General features: G+C 50.6%; 1 protein-coding gene across 6 annotated transcripts in view; it reads right to left on the reverse strand.

Moving 5' to 3' along the window:
- Window positions 1-17,076, reverse strand: part of GTF2IRD1 (GTF2I repeat domain containing 1) — a 68,758-nt gene that overhangs the window by 5,668 nt on the left and 46,014 nt on the right. For 3 of the 6 annotated variants that reach the window (XM_075032457.1, XM_075032454.1, XM_075032456.1), the window contains exons 13-23: window positions 16,854-16,934; window positions 15,033-15,122; window positions 14,469-14,531; window positions 13,950-14,015; window positions 12,553-12,736; window positions 11,389-11,447; window positions 11,140-11,205; window positions 10,197-10,280; window positions 8,980-9,163; window positions 8,180-8,208; window positions 2,605-2,652 (exon numbers count right to left, since the gene is read on the reverse strand). In XM_075032457.1, the coding sequence (XP_074888558.1) occupies window positions 2,605-2,652; window positions 8,180-8,208; window positions 8,980-9,163; window positions 10,197-10,280; window positions 11,140-11,205; window positions 11,389-11,447; window positions 12,553-12,736; window positions 13,950-14,015; window positions 14,469-14,531; window positions 15,033-15,122; window positions 16,854-16,934 (954 nt within the window). The remainder of the gene's footprint in view (window positions 1-2,604; window positions 2,653-8,179; window positions 8,209-8,979; window positions 9,164-10,196; window positions 10,281-11,139; window positions 11,206-11,388; window positions 11,448-12,552; window positions 12,737-13,949; window positions 14,016-14,468; window positions 14,532-15,032; window positions 15,123-16,853; window positions 16,935-17,076) is intronic. The other 3 variants (XM_075032458.1, XM_075032455.1, XM_075032459.1) reach the window with 3 other exon arrangements.

The raw sequence follows: 17,076 nt of genomic DNA on the forward strand, positions 1-17,076 counted from the left end.
AAATCCAGATGGTTATTTAAAACATCAAGGTGAACACTGCAAACCTCAGCATCAGGGACCTGAGCATCCTCTGCTCTGGGTCTACAGCTATTTAATTTAGTTTTGAGCAATCACATGGTTTTGATTTTGGTTTTAAGCAACCACATGGATTGCAGGTTTTAAACGCAAGCTGAAAACCTGACGTCAGTCCCTGCCTCCCTGCACGGGGCCCCAGAGCCCAGAGCTCAGCGCAGAAACCACACGCCTCGGCCACCCTGCTGCTGAGGGTCCTGGAGAGAAGCTGGCACCCTTAAATCTCTGCACCCTGCTACTGCGGGTCCTGGAGAGAAGCTGGCACCCTTAAATCTCTGCACCCTGCTACTGCAGGGTACGGCGCAAAAAAAAGCCTCTTTTCCACCTGGAAAACAATAGTTTTGCCTGGATATAACCAGAAAAAAAAAAGGGAGACGTTTCTGCGAAGGAACCTCAGGGCCAAGTAGTGCTTCAAATCCAGAAATGGCAACAAGGCAGCTTGAAGGGGATGGAGCAAAAAATAAATAAAATAGAAGAAAATCAAATAACTCTTGCCAAGGAGCTCTGATTTTAAAGAACCTTGCCTTGCCGTGCCGCTCCTGAGGCTGCGGCAGGCCGGCAGGGGCAAACCCTGTGGGCTCCCTCTGTGACTTCCTTGTCATTGATGCTCAGTTTCTGGGCTGTATATACACACCCATATGGATGTGTAGATGGTAGCAGACAAAGAAACACCAAAATTAAGTGTTCTCACTCGTTTAATTTTCTGGGACTGAAAAACGCAGCAGCTCTTTCCTTTCCGCTCGTGCCCCGAGCAACCGGAGTGCAAGAAAGAAGATCCCAAGGGGGGGTGTTTCTGCCTTGCAGTGGGCAGGACTCCCAAATTCCCATCCAAGGACACAAAGATATGCCATGAAAAACCTGGAACTGAGCATGCAGAACAGAGAAGCCAGAGAGGAGGCTCCGGCCAGTGGCACCCCTTCCCAGGGATCTGCCCCTCCATCCCCAGGCAGCTCTGGGCAAGAGGGATCTCCATCTACCTTTGGCTTTATCCATTTAGGTTTGGGAAATAATCAACTCGGGGAAGCCACTGGCATCCCTGGGATGTGCTGAGTCCTTCCCATAAAGCAGGTTTATGCATGCTGCTGGCTTCAGCTCTATGTTATAATTTATTTTTTTTTTAATTAAAAAAAGTAGCTAGTTGATTATTTTTTTCCCAATCCCACTTGCCTGAAGCAAGGACCCCTGCACTCCATAGGCACTTACATAAAAGTGGTCACATTTTTAAAGCATCATTTGCTCTCTTCCAACAGGACTTGCCAGAGCTCGACATTTCTTTTAGAAACACCAAGTCATATTTAGCAGTTAGCAAAAAGGGGGTTTAGGTGTTTGCTGTTGGACAACAGGATCCAAAACACTGCCTATTCCTCTAGTGACTTTAGAAAACCACAAAAACCCAAATGCAAGGTATCCCATGCATAAATAATGGTTCTGTCTGGGTTTGCGATGCCACGTGCAGAGCCCTGATCTCAGTGAAGCCGTGGCACAGCCAGGCAGGGTACCCGGCAGAGCCTTTCTCCTCCCCATGCCACTGCCAGCATCCCAGGGTGCTGCTCCAGGCGATGCACGTCCTCCACCCGGCCACCACGCTCAGAGTGACGATATCCCGTTAACCAAACACCTGGTGCGAAGCCCATTTCATCAGGGAAACAGCCACTGCCCAACACATCCCACGAGGAAAGCGGCTCAGGTCCCTTCTTCAGGCAATCCCAGTTGTGTCAAAGAAACCCCCAGCCGGGGTAGGCTGCTTACAGCAGTCGGGATCTGGCCCTGAATCTTAAGAGGATAAATACATGCCTCTTCCCTGCTTCCAGCTTGAATGGGTGCAATTCAATTACACCCCTGTGTAAATCCAGAATAAACCCGCTGACTTTACTGAGGCTATTCCACAGTAACTCAGGTTTAAATACAATTAGAATTAGCTCAACATATGCATGTTTTCAAAGCGGAGCTATAAACTTGAGGGAGCAAGCAATTAACATCTAGACATGCAGCCAGAATCCCAGCTGATGGGACTAAGGCTTAGATCTGCCAGAGATACGCTGTGTCCTGCCACAGATACAGGCACTTTACTCCTGTAAATTAGTATAGATATTAAATCCCCAGAGCCTACGTGACTACACACCAACCCTGGCCCAGAGTGTGTGTTAAAGCAAAGCAAAAAAAACCCCAATACAAATCTGTGCAAGCTCTCCTTGTGAACGGCAAGTGGAATTTTTAACAAATTAATTGCTTGGACACATGGATGAGCTGAGGATAACGTGGCAGGTTGCTTTGTCTGGAGCAGAACTGGCACCGATGCCCAGGGACTGCAGCAACAGTGCTTAGAAATGCAGAGAGGATTAATAACAACAACAATAATACACTGTTAAACACATCCTGCATCATTCAGTTCTTGGTATCACAGGGAAACAGAGCAGAGAGGAAAAAAAAATACCTGAAATTTGGGGGTTTAAGACATTTTCATTCCCATATTAAAATGCAAGTGCATTTCTTGTCTGCTACCATCTACGATGCATCAACTGAGCTACATACCATTCAAGGCAGCATAGGCTTTTTCCAATGATGTTATCCGTCTAGGGGCTACAGCGCAAGTTAAAAGAAGACAAAAAAAAAAAAGAGAGAGAAAGAAAAAGAGAGCCATGAGTGCTGCAGCTTGGTTTCTTGGTCACAAATAAAAGCAAAACCCAGGATGACACTCTCCCTAGCAGCTTAAAATTCCTCCGGTCCTCCGGTCCTGAGGCCCCTTGGCACAGAGATTCTTTTGATAGCTAAATAACTGCCCGGTGAGCTGGGCGGGCAGGCTGGGCTCTCCGCAGTGTACCAGGGACCTGTTTTGGGATGCGCTTGAGCCCGCGAGCATCCCTTGAGCTATGCCGCACTCCTGAGCGGCTCAAGGTCCACATGTGCCCAGGGACGTGCGGCCGAATTGCAGCGTTTGCAGCACGTGCCAAAGCAGCAGTGGCTGTGCTGCGTGGCTGCGCCGGAGGAGAAAAAAATATATCTGAGGTTAAAGCAGATGAAAAGCGAACAGGGAAACTGTGTCAGTTCTGCAGTAACAGGGGAGAAAAGGGATCCCTAAGGAGAAGCTGGTGCTCGCCACCAACACTGAAGTGACGAGCAATATCAAAAAGAAATTAATTTCCTGGGGAAAAGCAGCAGCGACAGGGCTAGGGCTAGGATTTGCATGATGGGCAAAAGGTGGAAATGAAGCGGCTCATCATGCCAAAGCCAGCGGCCGTGGGGAGAGCCGGTGAGGGGGACAGGGGCTGTGGGTCACGGCACCAGGGAGGCCCTTGCTGCCAAATTGCAGCACGCGGTCACTGACAAACTGGAGGGGGTGGGCAGGAAGAGAACAGGGATGCGCGTCCAAATTTGCTGAGCAGAGATACGAGCAATCTGAAGTAGCTCAAAATACGCATCAAACATTTCAAGCAGGCTCAGGAAAGCAGGTATTGCAGCACACAGGGCACAAGAGCTCTGCCGATGCCTCCGGCCTCACTGTTTGTGTGGGGAGAATGCTTCGGTTCAGTGACACCAAAAGAACAGAAATCGTGGGTTTTGCGCAGGGCAGCTGCAGGTGCCGATGTTTCGGTGCAGATCACGGTGAGCTAGGGCACTGAGCCGGACCCTGCACTGCCTGGGGCTGCAGGCGGACAAATCCTGCCATCAGCAACTGGAGCACCACTGCTTGCTGCCATGCAGCAGGACCCAGCTGGAAAATAAGTGATGCTGCCCATCGCCTGGTCCCCCGGGTGACACCCTGCCTGTGTGGACACCCTGCGGGCAGCACCCACCACGCAAAATGTTTAGGCAAATACGCAATGCAAAGGGGAAGAGATGTAGATGGGTCATGCAGGTGCTCGGAAAGCCAAGCTAGAGTCCAAGCCAGGAGGGAACGCAGTCCTGGCATAGCTGCTGTCAAGGAGGAATGCAGGCAGGAGCACGGGGAGGAGCGCAGGCAGACTGCAGGCAGGAGTGCGGGCAGGCAGCGAGGAAGAGAAGCATACAGCAGCATCTTTCCAATATGAATCAGAAACAGTCTTGGAAGGGCAGCACAGCATTTCATTTGGTTGGCGGCATCTCAAAGGCATTTGCAGTGTTTCAGATGAAGATTTCAAGGTGCCGTTATGAAATCATGCTGATTAAGATAGATAATTAAAACTTCTTGTCCTGGTAAACCACATGTGCTGCTCAACCTTAACCATAGGAGGCATCCCACCAGGCTCAGAGCCGCTGTGCTGCGAGGTATGGAGCGCGTCCCAAAGTGCCAGACCACAGTCGGGATGGAGCAGCAGCACCCATCTCGCCATGCAATGAGCACAGTGAAAAACAGAGAGTCTGGGGTCTCTGAAGGACATGGCAGGGTATGAGGCTGGCAGGGAGCAGGGGAAGGCAAGAGCAAATGCGAGGGCTGGGATGAGCTGGGTGATGGTCCTGCCTTCTCGTTGGTGCGAGGATGCCACACGCACAGGGGAAAGGAGACAAAGAATAGGCAAAGAAAAAGGTGACTGGAATCGTGGAGATGCTTATGAACAGACTTTGAAGCTCCACAGCTATTCACACTACCTGCTTAAATTTTCACTTCAGACTAGAAACACTGACCAGCTCAACACTAAAAAAATAATTTACCCCAGATAACAGGAAGGCAGGTCAGAAGGAAAAATAACCCGGCTGCTCCCGCGGGGGTTAAACATCGGGGCTGCAGGGTGAAGGGAGAGGGGCATGGATCTCGAAAAGCAACCTGGTGATGGAGCAAGATGCATTCAGCTCCCATCACCGCCCCATCAAGCACTTTCCTCTTTTCTTTTTTTTCTTGCTAGGAGTTTCCAACGCGAGGCACATCTCATCAAAGTCTTGAGGAGGATTGTGCTCTTGTGATTAAAAAAAAAAAAAAAAAATATAAAAAGGATGCCTGCATGTGTGGGTTTTTTAATTAAAGAACACTGCCTGCCCTACTTTATTAATTGGAGTATGGGAAATAATCTATCAGGGTGGTAGGGAGTTTGGGGAATAGGACAGATGGAGCTGGTGTACATTTTCAATCAAAGCACATAAAAATTAACATACAGAAAGATTTTTTTTGTGTGTGCTAGATTACTTATGCTTGATATTTTTTTTTTCAAAGGCTCAAATTAAGCCTGTTTTGTATCTCGGTGCCTCAGGAAAGAAGAAAAGAAAGGAGAAGCGCTGTGTTTCTAGTGCTGGAGCTTCACCCCTGCTCGCTCACTTCTGTTCTAATGCCGAAAGATCACTCTGCTTTCAAAAAGGGGTTTTGAAGGTCTTTTTCCACAGAGCAGAGACCAGCAGTGGGGAGAAAAGTAACAGGAAATCAAAAGGAAAATCTCTGGATGCCAGGAGGGTTGTGCTCCCAGGCTAAAGCCCCCAGGAAGCCATATGGGTAAAGTGCTGGCAGAGGCACGGGCGACCTTGGGGCCTTCGTCCCACCTTTGAAAGGCTGCAAATCCGCACTACAGAAGGGGTTTGCAGCCACTGACCTCCTCCAGGTGCTGGGGAGCACCACTGGCTTTATTTTTCCAAAAAAACAGCCTCATTACCCCCAGATAAACACCTTCTGCAAACAGCATCCCTGCAGGCACGCACCCCCAGCCTCATCTGCGCCGGCAGCCTCACCCCCCCACATGCTGCGACCCATTAGAGGGGAGATATCATCTCAGCAGAGAAATTACAGATTATCTTGAGAAAAAAAGCGCATGAGGCGCTCAGATTATATTGAAATCCTTTTATCTGTTTCAGTCTCACTTAAAAAATGGGTGTCCCCAAAAGAGAGAGCTAAGGAGGCTGGTTGTCCACAGTCCTGCAGTTATGTGGGATGTTGTTCGCAATGCAGGAGGTGCACGACTTGTTTAAAGCAAATTAAACCCTGTAATTTAACCTAAAAGCAACTAAAATCACCCCAAAATGATTTTTAAAAAATTAAATATCCCTTAAAATGCGTACTTTTCATGTAATTTTTGGTCAAAATGATCCACAAAACCCATGACTTCCCATGTATTTATAGAGTCATCTCCTGGGCTTTCCAGCTTTTAGAGACCTTTGCAATGCCATCCTGCTTGGGAGTAACTATTGCTGTCATTTTAATGCTCCTCTGCGAAATAAAAGTGATTTTCATTGATTTTGTTTTAACGCCAAGCACACACTTCTGCTGCTGCTCTTCATTTTACATGGCAGGACTTTACTACACAAGATTGAGGTAAAAAGAACACTCTTAAATTTAAATTTTTAATGATCTATGGCTAGTTGGAAATCATTAATTTTGTTAAGGCAGATGAATAGTGATCAAAGCCAAGGCAGTGAATGTACCACTGTGTTGCCACCATCCACTTCAGTGTAATGGGGTGGAAAAGCAGACGAGAGGTTAATTGCTGTCAACGGGGATTTTTGGGGGGCAAAATACAAACAGCTTTTTTTCTCGAGGAGACATTCTGGTGGTAGTCTAACTACCAGAAAATAATTATAAGTCCTGGAATTGTCCCCGAAGATTTAGCAAATATATAAAATAGCCTACAACAAATTGAGATGTCAAGTAAGAAAACCCCCTCGCCTGCGACTGCTCTTATTTAAAATTCCCGTGGGAGGAGAGGGAGCGAAGCCCCAAGCCTGGCAGGGATGCTGTGACCTCCTCCCAAGCCCACTCGGGTACCACAATACACAGAATAAAATATGTCTTTGGGTTTGTGCTAGCATGGGCCAGCCCATGGTGGGAGCATTCAGCTGGAGAAGGAGGGGAAAAAAAAATGTTGTGCATCGAAAAGAAAATCAATTTCCTCTACATCTCTATTTATCAGGCTGCGTTTCCCAGCCAGCTGGCAGGTTGAAGTATTTGCCTTCTGATGTGCTCCTTTGTTAATGTGATTTGTGTCAGATCAGCGTCTCTTAACATAATTATACCGATTACGGCAGAGGAAGGGGAAGACAAGATGTGGCTGGAGGAGTGGATACATCCTCGGTTTACTCCGGCATTATAGCCATGTAATTCTGTGGAAAACCAGAGTTCTGCAAAACTTGCATTTCACCGAGGGCTCGTTCAAGTTCCAGCCAATGCGAGCCAGCACCTTGCTGCTTAGGACCAAAAAGATAGGAAGTCTAAGGCCAAGGTCCCTCGAGTTCTTGGGGACATCCCCATCGTCTGGGCTGGGCCATACACAGGGATGCAGAGGGTCGACACATGGACCATGCTCTGGACTGAATTTCTCGGACAGCTCACCTTTCGTTAGAGGCCTCTCAGGCATCTAACACCTTTTTGCTGTTCCCAATAAGGGCATATAAATGTTTTCCTCTGTCATATTTGTCTTCCCTAAATTGTGCCATCCCCATGGAGGCTGGCCAAGGAAATGGGAAGCCATCAATAAAGATGATAATGTTTTTTGCACCCATCTGTGCTCTTCCAACAGTTGTAATTACAGACATTTAAAACCAAGACAGGTTTTTACCCATGTTTCTGCCGGCAGCAATCTTTTCTGGGCAGCCTAGAAGCGAGAGGCAGAGCTACCACAGCGGATGCATGGGGAAGGACACGGCTCTGGGATGGTGATTTCTGCAGCTGGGTACAGAGCACAGTCCCGACACTCCATCCTCCCCTCTCCCACATCTCCCCTGGTGTATCCACACACGGGATACCCATGAGCTGGAGAGGGATTTCACTACCACACTGCTGCAGCTTGATGCAGACCCTGTGGTTGATCATCCCCTTCCCCACGACCCTCCCTCACTACCAAACCTGCCAGCTCATTGCAACACTTATTTATTAAAAAAAAAAAAAAAAAAAAAAAAAGCTTAAGAAAGCACGTGCTTTCTTAAATGCGGAACACAGATCCCTGCCTTAGCTTAGCTCTTAAAAAATGCCATCATTTCAAGACAACAGCAGCAGTACCAATGGATAATGCTGAGGCCAGCTGTCTCGGTCAGGGAAACCTCAGCAAATGTACCAAACAACAAAACCAAAGTGGGAAGCCCAGGAAAGTGAGGTCAGGGGCAACCTTCCTCCAGCTGATAAAATTATTGCTCGCCATCCACAGCTTACAACTTCCTGACCACCACTAAACACTTGGCCAATGCATTGCTTACGCAAAAAGGTGTCATCTCTTACCGGGTTTGGGGATGAGTCCTTGAAAAGGCCTGTGAAAAATAAGGAAAAAAGGAGATTTAAAATTAAATGCCACTGGGAAGTCAACACGTCTGGACCAAGCATCATGCCATAGCCTAGGGAAGGTTAGGGATCAGCCTGTCCTTCACATGCTGTGCGACGACTCCTGCGGGACCAGCAGGAGCTCTGTGGGGATGGGGTCCTTGCGGTCCTGCTCAGGGCAGCATGTGCCCCATCGGTAAGAAGACAGACAGCGTGGCCCAGTAAGAAGGTGATGGAGCCACTCTTAAAAATAATTTTTTCCCGTCTCACCTTATTGATACATTCATAAAGTGCTTTTCCCCTCCCACTTGTGTCCATCCCCTTTGGCTGCAAAACCCACAGGACCCTGCCACGAATGCCCAGTGCCCGGTGCCTCTCCAAGCGCTGCGGGACCCTGAGCACTGCCTTGCACCAGCAATAAACCAAGCAACGTTTTTCCTATCTCAAGCCTCCTGGAAAAGGGGCTGGGATTTCTCTGCCTGCACATCCATCACAGTGAGCACCATTTTCTCCTGCCAGCGCCTTCCCCACCAACTCCCCGGGCAGCGGACAGGAGGAAAGACCAGGAATCTCTATTTTATGGTCCCCTCCTTTCCGTCAAACTGTTAGCTGCTGACTTAATTGCTGTCTTGGGGGCTGGAGGCAGTACAGTATTTACAGCCCTGCCCCAATGGGGCTGGCAGAGCAGGGGGTGCATTTAGGTCAGCTCCCTCCTCTCTCCCTCAAGCTCGGCAGGCTGGCTGACACCTCTCGCCACATACCTCGTCACGGTGAACTTGATTTTATCAGCAACAGCCAATATCCTCTCCAGGTTCTGCGAGCCGAAGGTGCATGGCTTCCTGAAGGGGATCCCGGGGGGCAGCCCCTCTATAATCACTGACCCCGGATTGCTCTTGATCCGCTTGTATGGCACTTGCACGGGGTATTTAATCCCCAAGGCCTCACCTGGGAGAGAAGCGAGCGGTAAGCGAGCAGTAAGCACGTGGGATGCCAGGAATGCCATTTCTACCGCGGCTCTGACTCCACCCTGCCAAAGCATGGCGTGGCATGAGCAGGCTGCTTGAGGCACCATGTCAAGCGTTAGATCAAGGACCAACATTTTCAGGCCGCCTCCACGATGGGAGCAGAGGGGTCCTGAGGCAACCGCGTGAGCGCAGCAGAGCTGGTGGGGCCGAGGAGAGGCACCATCCTGTACGATGTTGCCCACGCAGTGCAGTGGGAGGGATGGAAAGCCGCTGCTCTTTGCTTTGGGACATTATTTGGAGACAACTCCATAGGCATGTTCCCTCTCTAAGGTGTGGCTGCAGGACCAAGGCTACACATTTCCTTGCAAGTAATTGCTCTTGCGGGTACCTGGGAACCTGCACAAGACTTACCCCTGTCTAGAAAATGGGGATAACAGCATTTCCCTGCCTTGCTTGATAAGGAACAGATGCTGGGGCAGGCAGGCCACGGGAGTGCCCTGCAGAGCCTGGGTAGGTGCCCTGGGGACAGGAGGAGCAGCATCTATTCATTCCCCGACACTCCTGCGAGTGAGTGCTCGCTACGGCCCCTCCTTATTCCCTTCCCAACCTCCCGCCGCACCCTGCACTCCCACAGCTCCGCAATTCTCTGCTAATGAATTTACCATCACTGCTCTTCATGGAGGGGGAGGTTAAAAGAAAAAACCCGCCAAAATGTGGCTGGGAAGGGCAGGCAGCAGGAAGGGCAGGCAGTGGGAAGGGCAGCGGCATGCTCTCCATCACAGGCTCCCCCATGCTGCGTGGGAGCTGCCTAGGCAGCAAGCACCTACAGCAAAGAGCACCAATTCCCAGACCCACCGTTCCATCCCTGGCCCTCTGAGGTGCCAGCCGCTCCAGGGGGAGGTAAGAGAAAGCACTTGGCGAGGAGGAATCAGGAAGAGAGGGGAGGGATAGTGAGCAAAAATTTAGGAGGGGATAAGGGGGGAATAAAACCAACTGCCCCCTTGGTTTCTCACCGTATTTCTTATTGAACAGGTCCTGGACTTGTTCCCGCAGCGTGTTAGCAACGTCTATTCTAGAAAGCCTGGCATCATAATTTTCTGTAAAATAAAGAAACAATTATGGACTTCTGCTGGTAAATTAAAAGGCACTCTGTGACTTTTAAGTAATGCCATTTTCTAATTATAGGAAAGTCCTTATCTTGCAATTAGCTAATCTCTGGAGTGGGCTATTCAAAGTCCTTAAAAATAATCTAAACAGAAATATGATTTTTTTTTTTTCCCCCCGCCTGTTTGCCAAGAATAAAAGCTGCATGAAATCGAAGATTCAGTTGCGATAATTACCGGCGTTAAAAATAAAATGCACTCCAAAGCTTCTCTGAAAAGCCAAAGCCTTTGAAGCCTCCCGTCCCTCTCTGCAAACCCTCGCAGGCCCCCATGGCCCAATGAAAAGGGATGCTTGAGCAGGGCAGCACTTGCGCCCACAGCCCACGGGCTTCTCACCGTCACTCCTTTCCCCAACGGAGCCACCATGCCGGCTGCGGGACAGGAGCTGTGTTTAGACAAACATCACCCAGGTGGAAAAAGCCCTAGAAAAGGCAAACCCCGAGGCTTGGAAGACTTAATTATGCATCTTGCAAGGTCAGATGGCGAGATAAGCAAAGCTGGTTAATTAGGGCACTATCCAGAGCACTTCGAGCCTCTTCCTTGGACCTACAGGACTGCCCGCCCCAGCTGTGGATCATGTCTTCTGGTTGCCTGTCCTTCCCATCCTCTCACCCCACCTCCTCCTCTTCTCCCTCTCCTCCCTCCCACCCTTGCCTCGCCTTGCTCCTCTGCCAACCCACCGAGCTCTGACATCCTGCGGCCGCTCCTTTCCCATATCTGTTTGCTCTACGCAGCCCCTGCGACGGGCCGGGGGCTCTGCCTCAACCCCCCCCACATGCCTCCAGGCCCTCACCTTGAAAGCCCTGTCTCTTCACAGTGTCCTCCAGCAGCACCTCACTCGAGTCCCTCTCGCCGGCAGCTGGGACAGGGGACATAAAAGGAATTAGGATACGCGGTGCCACCAAGGGGGATGCAGAGGAGGGGGTTTCCAGCCAAGAAACGAGGTGGGGAGGGAAGGCAAGAGACGCACTGTAGGGAAACGCTCTCACTCCTCTCCTACCTAGTTCTTAACGGCCCGGCTGCCGGGCGTCTCGCAGCCTACCTTTGGCTGCCGGGCTGTCCGATGCCGGCTCCTTTATGCCCTCCGCCAGCAGCTCCGGTCTGGAAAACAGCAAGAAGCAGAGGGCACGCAAGTGAGCTCCCCGGCCAGCGACAGCCCGCTGCTCCAGCATCCCCTCAGACAACGCTCCTACAGCCACTAACCACTAACTATCTCTGGCTAACAATTTTAAAGCTCCTGCAATGCAGCAGAGGAACTTTGGAAGTAATTTTCATGCTGACAGACTCTTTACTGAGCTGATGCAGCGCTCCCCGGGATAAGATTAAGCTGGCGATGGCTGAGCAGCTTAAATCAGTGGTTACAGACTTTTAGGAGACATGGTCCTGCATGTTTCTCAGGGGTGGGAGAAGCCGTGCACGGCTCCCTTCAACATTCAATTGGCCCCCAAAATTGTCACTTGGGTATCTAATGCTAAAACCACACAGCGAGGCAATAGCAGGGCTTGTTACAAGCCGCGCTGAAGCTGCCTCACAGAGAAATGGGTCTGGGATGGGGGTGGGAGAAACCCCAAAGTGTGGCTGGGCTGGCCTGGGAGCTGCTGGTCCGACACCACAAAATCTCTGTGCTTCCAACATTTATTCTCTGTTTCAGCCGCCTGACGCATTGGTCGCATCAGCTCTTTCCTCTGCAAGGGAGGTTGAGTCAGCATTTGGGTGAGAAACCTCCCAAAATACTTAAAGACATTTTTAAATCCATCTCTGCTGGATCCGTTCCCTCTTTCAGGGCAATGCTGTTGTACGTCAGTCGTGGCTTCTCACAGTACCCCAGCTCCTGTGACAGCCCCTGTTCCCCAGCGCAAGGACAGCATCTTCCTTAATGCCTGCAGCATCCCCCTGAGGCACAGATGTGGACCCTGAAGGTTAAAGGCTCTGGCTCCTTCACCCACCCTTGGGTGCTCCCTCCTTCTGTGGCCAAACCTTTGCAAAAGTGCGTTAAAACCCCAAATGACATCAAAGGAGAGGTGACACGACCACCGCTGCCTCTCAGGGATGATTCCAACAAGGCAACAAGCCTTGGCTGCTTCTAATCAAGCAAATTTATTGAAGGTGACCAAGTGATGGATGTCCCCCAGGATACAGCACAGCAGCAGGAGCTCCAAGCAGGAACATCCTCCCCAAGGGGCGGCCAGTCCACCACCTGCCTTACCTTTTAATGACAAACTGGATGTTGTTGCTCGCTTGCAGGATCTTCTTCAGCTTCGCAATCCCAAAGCAGTTGGGGCGCCGCAGGAGGATGCCCTCTGGCAAGCCCACAACGAACAGATCCTCAGGGTACATCAGGAACTTGGAGTAGGGAACTTTAACCGGCTCTGATATTCCTATGGCTTTCGCTGCACAGGGACCAAATCTCATTAGTTTGCTGGACCTCCACGTCGGGTCAAAGCAGCAGCGACACGATATGTTGGCAGGGAGTGGGGGGTAGGTTTGGAGTTTGTTGTCACTCTGTGCCTGGTGGGGATGTCCCTGATACTGGTGGACACGAGGTCAGGGATAGAGCCAGGCAACCACCCAGAGCTGGCTTTTGCATTTGCTGTGTTAACACAGCCTACCTTTTGGTGCCACACATCAAAGGGGCTTCCTATAAAGGTTGCAAGCATCTCTCCACAAGGCAATGGGACCCCACATCCAGATCTCCATGGATGTCCCTCTGCTAGACGAGGGGACAGGGAATGTGCCCAAGGGTGCCCTGCCAGCCTGTGCAGCCCGGCATGGCAAGGGCTCCCCTTGCTCTGCTAAACATTGTCAAAAACCAACTGAACAGCCAGCGCCAAGCAGTGCAGTTTGGCCAGAGGTGAAAAACCAACAAAATGCCACAAGTGTGGGTGAGGACTCCTAGTCTGTTACTAAAACGTGGGGTACATCGAGGGCCATCACTCTGCTGGCCATTCCAGCTTCATCCCCAGTGCCCAACCCTGCCCGAGAGCATCCCGGCCCCTCTCCTTTTGCCCGGTCACAACAGCCTCTCCCAGCCCAGGGGCTGCAGCTCAGCTCTCCCCCCAGCTTTTGGGGACCGCCAGGCAGACCCATACCTCCTGGTCCTGCCAGTGGCAAAAACTTTCTGCCAGCTCTCAAAATGCACATATGACCTCACTTGTATTTTTTCTGGGTTAAATAACCTTTCTAAAAAGGGGTGAGCAGAGCATGCTGAGTGCCAGCCCCCAGCGCTGGGGTCCCACCAGCTTTCTGGAGCCATGCCGTGACCACCTCGGATGGAAAACCCTCTTGGATATTTCAAACAAGTGATGAGGGAACCACTTTGGTCCTTCCCTCCGCAGGAGGAAGGCTGAAGGTCACGGCAGCAATTCCTGGGCTGCAGCCAGTGAAAAGGCATCGAGGAAACCAAGGGGAAGAGCTGCAATAACAAGGCCCAGGGAGATTTCAAATGCATTTGTAAGCCCAGCAGACAGCAAATGAACAAATTAGATTGCACCTTTACTCAGCTGCTGTTTTGGAAATGGTAGGTGACATTTCTGAGCAATTAGGAGCTCCCTGCAGCAGAGGCCGGCACTCGGCATGATGAACGTGTGTTAATGACCATCTTACCGTATCTCGTGTTGAACAAAATTTCAACTTGTTTCCTCAAATGACTTAAAACATCCCCTATACCATCTGCAAAAAAAAAAAAAAAAAAAAAAAGAAAGAGAGAAATGCTTTGAGAAACCAGCTGTCTCTGGGGCAAGCAACACACAGCCCAGGCAAGCAGCCCCTGACCCCTGGCAGAGCCAGCCACGTGCTCTTCATGCCCCCCAGATCAGTGCCGGTCCTCCGGCAGCTGCCTCCAAGCTCATCCCTGAGTGAGGAAGGGCAGTGATGCACCTGCCACAGAACTCTGCTAGCAGCAAGGAGGAAAAAAAACAGGGGAAAAAGTAAATCAGGGCAAGAGAGGGGAAGACAGAGCCCAGGAACATGGTGGTGCCCTTCTACGCTGAGCTTTATGGAGGCTGAATGCTTTGCTGATAATGTAGGAAGCCCACGAAACCCAACCCAAAATACATCTGTGTTCATCCATCCTTCCAGAAACTTGCAATGATGGGTGATGCTCAGAGTTCAGTGTACACTCACCTGATCCCTCCATCTGCTTTTCTTCATGTCGTGACTCCTCACTGGGCCCCTTCTCCGTCCCTGCTGAGGAAGAGGAGGGTTAGCGGTGGCTGGCACCAGCAAAACCAGACCAGACATGAGCAGGAGTTCTCTGAGTCCCCCACAATCACCCAGCTGCCCCTTCCCCTCACTAAGCTCTAAGCACGCATCCCAGCACAGGCTCAGACTGGCAGCATCATGCCAGGAGCTGCATAAGCAGAATAAACCCATCGCCTACATCCAAGACGTCTGTCCGCCCTTTGGCCGCAGTGCCGGCACAAATCCCCCAGGTAAATCCCAGTAATAAGCCAGGCTGAGGAACGGGGTTTGCAGCACGCTGGGACTGGAAAGGGGCTGGGAAGGAGCAGTGGTGCCAGAAAAGCCACCTGTTTGTCTACCAGCTCCCAGCTGGCCTGACTGAGGCCACAACTCTGAAAGTAGGTCCCGACTCCATCACCTTGGCTCATAAATGGTATTTACTCATTTCTGACACACGCACGAACTCCTGTGCCCCACACAGTCTCTTCGATGCTTCATTTCTGGTACCTGCTACCGTTTCTAGGATGTAGTTCGTCTCCTCCGAGGCCATGTGTGTGGGCACCGGGTCGTGCATCTCATCTGAACCGGGTGATCGGTCTGTGGACAAAACCCCACGGGCAGCTTTTGTTTCAATGCTGAGGGGCATCGTCCCCAAAACAGGGTTCAGAGGGTCCTGGCCCATCAGCAAGGGCTGAGCAAAGGGTCCCCCACACCACAGCCCCACACCAGGAGCTGTTCCAGGGGTGCATCTGCCTTCTTCCTTCCCGGGACCACCCGGACCTCATCCCTGAAACACACCTGCCCTTTCAGCCTGAGGGAAAAGAGCAAAAGTTTCTTCCTAACCTCTGTAGAAGGTGAAGAGCAAAAATAATTAAAAATTATTTACTTGGCTTAATTCCACCTAGACACTCAATTTTGGCTTAAAAAGTTAATGCTGCTTGACTTAGCCACTCCTCTGTGGGAAAACCATTCCACTCATGCTGCCTTCCTCCCCAAAATCACACCTCCTTTTGTTTCCCTTACGTAATCTGTACACCCTCTTCATTTTAACCTGTCTCCCCTAATGCTGGGCTCTCCAACATCCTCAAAGAGCTGTCCAAATTTAGCTTTAAATAAACCTTCAGCTAGTTTAAATACTTCAGTAAGGTCAGTTCTTAATCATCACCTCGCAGGATAAATAATCCAAATTTCACCGGTTTCTCCCTGTAGGTGAACACCTCTTTTCTATTAATCCTCCTCCCTGCCCTCAGCTGTACTCCCTCTGATTGAACTTGATCTTCAAATAAGGTAAGAAAAGGTGGACTCTGGACTTGAAGTATGATCTACCCAGCACTGGGGGAGTGAGAACACCTCCTCCTCCTCCTCACACACACTGCCAGCTCGCCACGTATTAGCTTTCTTCTCTTCCATTAGCTGCCAAGTTGAAAATGAAAATGTTTGATCTACCACTATACCTCGTTCCTTCTCCTTCCCCTATATTAACTGTATGTTAAGTCCATTCTGTGATAATCTGGAGTGACTCCCCAAGTATCACTTTATGAAGGGGACTGCTACAATTCGGGTGCAACAGAGATCGCACTGGTGCAGCAGGGCCGGGTGTCACTGCTGTCCCCAGCATCACTCGCCCTCGGGCATGCTGCGAGTCCTGTTGCTGCCCTCATTCTGGTGAGATTATTAATTAATGTTTGTAAAGCACACTGAAAATGCAAAGTGCTAACTATCCACTCATTAAACTCTGAGGATCATCCTACCATTTGCTCCACTGTCCAGGTCAGCTAAGTGGAAAACAACTCTCCCAGCTGTCTCTCAAGCACCCAACTGCTCACCTCCATCACTACCCATCGCCACCCACCTCTCCAGGCAGAAACGTGGGGAAATGCATCAGTGCCACCAACTCCAACACATTTTCAGCATGTGCTTAATATTAAACCTGTTCTTACAAACTCTTCATAACCAGGCTGTTTTTCTAAATTAAGGACCTCACCAAAAGCATCCCGCACCCGTTACCTGGGATCCTTCAAGCCCACACATGAAGGAAAGCAGCAAACCAGGCTTGCTTGCTCCAGGGGAAAGGCGAGACAGAAAAGCAATAAAGGAGAGGGAGAAACAACAAAGAGACCCTCCACTGCCCCCAGGAAACCAGCTCATTCCCAATATGCCCCTTAAAATGACTTTCAGGGAAGAAAGACCAGTGCATGGGCATGGGGGGACCTCCCATGCTGGGAGATACCCTGCAAACACCTCTTCTCAAAGCAAAACGCCGAGACACGATGCAGCAGCCCTGCTCGCACAGAGGCCACTGCACACAACCAGGACCCTGCTGCTTACCTGGCACAGTGATCTGGATGATGTCCAGCTCATCCGGCTCAATTTTGATCTGCCTGATCCCACCCAGTTCTCCTGAGGTACCTACCAGGGAAAGGCAACAAAAGGCAATCGCCAACAGGAACCAGCAATGCCGTGTCTGCCCCCCAACACAGGCAGGCAAACCGTGGCTGGCCATGACTTCAGTGCCAGCTGAGCATCCCACAGCAACGAGGCTTCAGCCAAG

The sequence above is a fragment of the Buteo buteo genome, chromosome 7 (genome assembly GCF_964188355.1).
Source record: "Buteo buteo chromosome 7, bButBut1.hap1.1, whole genome shotgun sequence".
Taxonomy (NCBI): domain Eukaryota; kingdom Metazoa; phylum Chordata; class Aves; order Accipitriformes; family Accipitridae; genus Buteo; species Buteo buteo.